General features: G+C 39.4%; 1 protein-coding gene across 1 annotated transcript in view; it reads left to right on the top strand.

Moving 5' to 3' along the window:
- The window catches only part of LOC145445608 (glutamate--cysteine ligase catalytic subunit-like), a 56,783-nt gene that overhangs the window by 36,320 nt on the left and 13,052 nt on the right, over window positions 1-7,411 (top strand). Inside the window, exons 2-4 of the mRNA XM_080323803.1 lie at window positions 5,912-6,141; window positions 6,721-6,833; window positions 7,113-7,229. Coding sequence (XP_080179929.1) covers window positions 5,989-6,141; window positions 6,721-6,833; window positions 7,113-7,229 — 383 coding nt within the window. The 5' untranslated portion in view covers window positions 5,912-5,988. The remainder of the gene's footprint in view (window positions 1-5,911; window positions 6,142-6,720; window positions 6,834-7,112; window positions 7,230-7,411) is intronic.

Below are 7,411 nucleotides of genomic sequence, written 5' to 3'. Positions count from 1 at the left end.
TATATGACGTTAGATTTTCAAGAAATGCTAACAACTTGTTGCTTATCACCACTAGCCTACAGTCGTGAGCATGAATGCCACGATGATGGAAGACCCTATTCCGCAGGGGTGTCAAACTCAACTTTTGTCGCGGGCCGGATTCAAACCTTTAGACCGCTTGTGGGCGGACATGTCAATAGATTCCAAAATGCTACCTCAAGATCTATGTCCTTGTTTTCCCCTTGAATAGGCCCATTGACATTATAGGCTAGTAAATTGCGTTATATTACAGACTATAAGGGTTTCTATTCTAGTAACAACTTTTTTCGTATACAATGGAATTGGCAATTACGACGATTGGCCGGTTGAATATAGACTTATAAACCTCTAAAACAGTGGCTCTAACGACGATATATGTTGGCATATTACCAGAGGTGGTCAAAGTAGTCAAGAAAGCTACTCAAGTAGAAGTAGAAGTAGCGACGAAAAAATCTACTCAAGTACGAGTAGAAGTACTTTTTCCAGAAGCAACCTAAAACTACTTGAAGTAAAAGTAGAATTTACCGACTTTAAAAGTACTCAAGTAAGTAAGTAGTTGTGAAAACGATCCTAATTCGTTCACATGGATTGTAAAAAGGTGCAAATTGAGCTATGCGAAAGGTGACGAGCTTGATTCATATTGATGCATACCGGCAGGTATCCAATTTTCGATAGCATAATCATTCGTCCACATCATGGGATGAAAATGATAGTATTGATATGGAAATGCGATACTAATCCTCTGTTTTCTCGAACAGCACGTTTTAGAAAACAGTATGGTACGTCGCCATCGCCCATATTATAAGACCCATAGTTTAGTCGAAGAGCAATACGGAGAAGTGATATAGGATACGGTGTAAACACTTCGCGCGATTAGTAAACGTTAATAAAAAATATGGGGAACCGTAAAAATGCCATATTGTGTAGCTTTATTTCCGGAAACTAAAGGCATTACTACACTTGCTTTTATACTTCAACATGTATGTTATCCAGACAAAAGAACTGATATTGATACTACATCTTCTGAAAGTGGAACATGTATTTCATGCCTTTAGTCCAGAAAGTTTCAAAGGTGGTATGCTAAAACAGCTCTAAAACTAACAAAAAAGAGTCAGAGTCCACTTTTCCAGGTTAGGACATGCCGTGGACATGCTAAATTACGATATGACAAGTAAATGCTAGATTGCGAAACATCAGTTTCAAACGTTATTATGAGCCACATATATTGTGATGAATTATTTCTTATGGGCGATGAGGGATAATTTGGTGTGAACGGAACCACGCCAACCCGTCACCTAAATTATATTCACCGATACTTTCGTGAAATCATACCAGTCACTCCGTATCCACTGCGCGCGAAGCGCGACGAAAATTCTTGGCTTTACTCAACTTTTATGAAAATTAAATGTTGATACTGATACGTGAAAACAGCCCCGAAATTTCTCAGGCTATCTTCCTGATTGGAAGATTGAACTACTTCTACTTGACAAACTGAAAATAGCGAAAAGTAAGTAAGTAGATCACAAAATATTACGAAGTAGAAGTAGAAGTAGCCAAAATCAGATCTACTTGAGTAAGTACCAGAAGTAGAGGAAAACTACTTGAGTACTTCGAAAAAGTAGAAGTACTTCGTTACTGACCACCTCTGCACTATGCTCCCTTCATTTTAGTCCAGGCGTTTGCTCGACCGGATGGATATGCCTTGCGAGCAATGTTCCCTCTAATTTTTTACGAGTCTGCGCAAACACGTTAACTCACTGCGCAGGCCCTTGGACAATAGTGCGCGACCAGCCCCCCCCATAAGGTGATAAACCAAACTTCTGGGGGGCTTTGCCCCCAGACCCCCCGCGGGCTTTGCGCATTTTGCCGACACTGGAAAATAATGTTCCCTCGACATATGGCATTTGTCTTGTTGTGGGACTCGGATCGCCAGCACATGAACATTCATCGCCAGTCATTTACGCGCCTATGGATAATTAAACTTACATGTATAAATCAAAGTTTTCGGTCACCATGTAGGGCAGTCCTTTTCGGCCAAGGTTGTCTCGCTGCTGATCGTTTTGACGCACGTCTCGGAGTCGCATGTCACATAGCCTATAACTTCATATGTCTTGGTGCGTCGTGGCAAGGTAATGGCTGCTGACGCCCAAGCGCCCATTTCTCTTAATCACGCGTATTTTTTGTTGTGGGAAGGGTACCCGAAAACCAAAATATTTGACCAAATTAATTCGCGCGCGGCGCGAAAAATATTTTGAAAAATTCCCAAAAAATACACCATGATTTATGTTAATTCACGAAATAATTTTGGGCTCCCTTCGATCTCGGCCCCCTAATTGTGGGTTTGGGGTGTGGCAGTTGCGGTCTTGAGGAAATCTTACGCAATGTTCATGCCACGCGAAGAAGACTATGCGCTAGTTTCTCGCAGATTAACTTCGAGCTAGCCCATTGTTATTTATAACTTTGTTAAACCATGTTATTTCGCCATTCACAGAAAATAATGCGTTATTAAAATGATATCAGTATCGCTCATGCGTACGAGACCATACTAAAAGAAAAGATTTTTCGTTAGGCACACGTGATTGCAAAGTCTCATTTCTTCACGGAGTGCAATATTTACCTTTGCGGGCGGCACTTGTACTTCGGTGTCAGACTTCAGCGATAACACTATTTGCCCCTGGCAATGTTCCCTCTAATTTTTCACGAGTATTGCGCGCCTGCGTGGTCCCTTGGACAACAGTGCGCAACGACTTAAAAAATAACATCACTTCGAATTTTTTTGTGCGCAACTTAGATTTTCTGTGCGCAGAGACCGCTTCAGCACTGCGCATTTCCACACGTGCGCAGCTTAGAGGGAACATTGCTTGCGAGTAACACAAGAGATTTAATTGTAAACGCGGACGTTGGAATTTGGTTTATCAGTATTAAATCGCTAATCGGGTTTCTGTTGAGGCCAGGACCTTTTGAGCTAATCAGCAGTGCGACAACTGATATTTCAGTTATATTGTTTTACCATTTTATTCTCTATTTATCTTGCATTTATCTTTCGCAATGGGGCGAAGAACTACTTTTTGGTTTATTTCTTCATAACCCTCTGAACGCAGTGTGCAATTTTTGCCTTTCTGGAATTTGGTGTCAATGTCAGCTATTGATTCCTAATGGTGCCTATATAGAGCAGTGGTTCTCAACCTGGGGGGCGGGGGCGTGAAAGCATCTGAAGGGGCGGGAAGAAGCGGCCAACTGAACATTTTTTCGCGCACTGCGTGATTTACCTCCGATTCACGCGTGTTTCTCTAGATCGAATTTCATATTTTTGAATTCTCTCATCAACAGCAGTCATAACCTTCCACGTCATCAAACAATCTGTTGGGGTTGCTACCATCCCGGTTGGATTTTGTGATATGAATATATATGGGGGGGGGGGGGGGGGTGCGAAAGTTTTCACTAACATAAAGAGGGGCGTGTATAAAAAAAGGTTGAGAACCACTGCTATAGAGTGAAACCATAACACCGATGTCGGATGGATATGAACAATATATGAACAATTGAACATATCCCACATTTAAATTGTCGTGAGAGAATATTTAGTAGCCTATAGTAGTCAGCTATTTCGTACTAAAAATAAAAATCTCGAGGACGGGCTAGCTAGCTAGCTATAGGCAGAGGCGGTCAGTAGCAAAGTATCTCTACTGTGAGTAGGGGAGATGTGGTACCGATGGTTCAAAAATTGCAAAATGATCCCTGGCCCTCAAATCTTCAGCCGAGAATAGCAAATCTTCTGCTGTTTCTTCAACACTTCGATGCTCTACCTATCGCGGACATTTACATGAATATCCGCCTTTTCAAAAAATATTTATAAACGTTTAAAATTTGTTGCTCGAACGTGTCATCGGTCCCCACCCGGTGGGTCCAAAGGCACACGACCATGGGACCTATGAGACATACGCTCAAAAACTCAAATTTGTTAACTTGTTTTGTTGTGTACTATAAGCTAAGCTACAGCAAGCCAATGAAGAATGTTTCGTCACGATCTTCAAGAATAAAATAGATTATATCAACTCAAATGTTGGGATAAAATCATGTTTTGATTTAGGCCTAAACTTACAAACTTAATGCCACATACATATTACACGCAAATCGATATTTCGACTTTCAAATACATCGTAATAGCGATAAAACACTACAAGTAACTATATGATTTACAGCCTTTATATAGGTAGGCGAGTTTCCTTTGTTAAGTGATTAGTTGGTCCATATATTTTGCTTGATTTGGCTATGTTACCATAAGTCCCCCACCCCATAAATATTGTCATTTTGACTTGAAAATAGTCCACTCGAGGATGGTATTGATTCAAAAAATATGTGTCATTATATACCCTGATATAAGCCCTATACTTCACATCAAAAATTATGGCGGGTTCGTTAGTCTGAAAGGTGATATAGAAAAATGCAAATGTCGATCCAAATTTACTTTACACCTCCTAAAACGTAAATAATTCGTCTCAGACCCCATAACTCACGCAGGTCGATTTTTTTTGCATGTGAGGAAAGATTCTGTCATCTTGTAATTGTAGACAAATTCACGGAGTGCAATCATGGAATTATCATGGAGAATTTTTCTAGTATTTTCGGTCCCAGTGATCCATCGGTACCACATCTCCCCTACTCAAAAGTAGTTTTTTTTAGCCTACTTGTTTTACTTCCTCAAGTGGTAAAGTTTTTGATTTTGCTCAAAAGTGCATAAGTATGACACATGCGCGTCCATGTCGTCCAACTATCATAAAGTGGACAAAAGAGATCATCGCTGTATCAAATATGCCGAACCTGAAGTATGGAACATCGCCGGCTATTATCCGGTCTCGCCGCCTGGCAGGTATGAAATGGAATGACTTTGCATAGCTCAATTAACCATTGAGTGGGCTTCTGCCATACCCTTAATAAGGCTATGTTACTATCATACCATTGTGTTAGTTGCCGACTTACATCCTTTATAATATGAGGCTACGTTCACGTTATACGCTAGGCATCATTGTGTTCTGCCGCTGCTATTATACGATGGGGCACTTGGAGATTGATAGGCCACTGAGTTAATAAGAAATAGCAGTCATAGAACATAATTGATAGTTACAAAGATTCGCATTCCGATGTATAACATCGGAGTTGACATTTAAGATTTCTCTTATAGGCATGACTCGACTGGATTCAAATCAGTTTCAAATTTCCTGTATTTGTTTAGCATAGTAAGTGACTCAGCAAGTTTGTCGGCGGACAAATAAAAGGCGTTGCAGCAGGCGTATCCTGGGCCGTCTCACTCGGCAGACAGATGAGATGTCGCCGTGTGACTTGCGGCACGCCGTGCGAGGTGTACGCTTTTCTTGCTCTTCGAAGTTAACGATGAACTCATGAAATTGTAAGTTCTAGTTCAGTGCTAGAATATTACCAGTGATGCTATCACTAGAAAATCAAACCAGATCTGTTTCGGAATTAGGAATTTATGGAACATGTGTTGTATTTAAAAGAGTTACATAACTTTGCATTTTGATACTGATCTTCGAAGAACATTGCATTTGAATTATATTAAATTTAAATGCCACGATGGTCTTTTAGTGATGAAAAGTGTTCGTACCACAGGATAATAGTTGGATATAATTATTGCAATGTCCGTATGGTAGGGAATTTATAAATGAATACGTTTTCAGATGAAGAATTGCAGATGTCAAGTGGTATGCAAAACAAGTGATTTGATGCAGAATACGGATAAAAAGTTCTTGTTTTGTTAGATGAGGACAGATGCAATGTTAATCTGGTCTTGTGTTGATATGGTGAAGATCTTTAGTTTACCTGAGCAAAATTATCACTGTTACAGTTGAGTCCCAACCATTGAATTTCCAAACAGGATTTTACTGAAATTACTCTATCGAGTATTTTTGAGCTAATGTTGCTCACACACAGTTAATTGCTATATATCTGAACATGGGATTGTTGGATTTTGATGGAGAGCCTTTATCTTGGGAAGAAACGAAGAAATATACCGACCACGTTCGAGATCATGGTATCACCCAATTCCTGAATATCTACGAAAATTTGAAGCATCGTCAGGGGGATATACTCAAGTGGGGTGATGAGGTGTGGTTCAAATTATATTTGCAAAAATCGCAAGCATAGCACATATCCTACTTCGCATACTTGATATGAATTCAATAACTCATGATTGCTATTCAATATTCATAATATATTTGTTTTTGTCGAATTTTCATTCATGCATTTTTAATGCCATTCATACGTTATGCATGAGATTTTAAGGTTCAGGTTCAAGCCTTCATTTTAAAACTTCTATATGCTTGTATACTTCTGATTGTGCTTAGTTTTGCTGAATATATACTTCTGCATTTAATTTACGCGCCGAATGTTTACATATTCAACTTTAACTTTGTATTGTAAACCCTATCAATTTTATATGGATTCTTGTGAGACTATACACTATTGTATTGTCATTGCTTGGCTGGTGCTAGATTTATTGAAGTCTCTTCTCCTAAATGGAAGAAATTGATCATTCATCGATCTACAAACATGACTTAATGGTTTTAATGAATATTGAGTTTCAAATTAATATGCCTTATCCCGCTTCTCAACGTTTAGGTGTATGTATTTCTTGTATTAAACATCGGATTTATAACACATTAATCATGTCTTGCTTCTCTTCAGGTCGAATACACTTTGCTTCATTTTGATCACGAGAGAAAGAAGGTTCAGCTCGTGCTCCGAGGTGAGAAAATCTGTGAAAAGCTCATGAAAAAGGAAGAACAGGATCCAGACAAGTAAATAAGATCCAGATCATCTTATCATGCTAACAATTTATGGCATTGCTACTACTTGACTGTCATTGTGTGAATTCTTTGACTCTGGTTCTATCGGTGGAATTGTCGAGGAATTGTGCTGATGTTAGCAATTGCCATGACAATTTCACTTGCAAAAATCATGCAAACATACCCAAAAATGGCTTTCTGCTTTACAAAGTCCAAAGTGTCAGAAGTGAATAGTTTTGCCTCATATAGTAACACTACCATTATTCAAAACTATTGTTATTACTATTACAGTGTTGACAGTCTTTGGAGAAAAGAGTATGCACGGTACATGGTGGAAGGCACACCCGGGAAGCCTTACGGCGGACTGATGGCACACTTCAACATGGTAGAAGCCAACATGGCTTTAAGGTAAACCACACATTTTGCCACAGCAACTTTGATGTTATGTTAACCTTTTCATCTCTGCATTTCTGCTTTGCAGCTGTATCCTATGTTTCCAATAAGGTTGGGATCATCAGAGATGGTCATCGGCATTAGTAGACTCTCGCGTAGAAGTAAAGAAGTAGAAGTAATCAAGTAGTTTCAGAAAG

Source organism: Botryllus schlosseri, chromosome 8 (genome assembly GCF_051294905.1).
Source record: "Botryllus schlosseri isolate E-star chromosome 8, Bs_hap1, whole genome shotgun sequence".
In the NCBI taxonomy this organism is placed as follows: Eukaryota; Metazoa; Chordata; class Ascidiacea; order Stolidobranchia; family Styelidae; genus Botryllus; species Botryllus schlosseri.
Note: the sequence above shows the minus strand (reverse complement) of the source record. Positions and strands in the feature narration are given on the sequence as shown.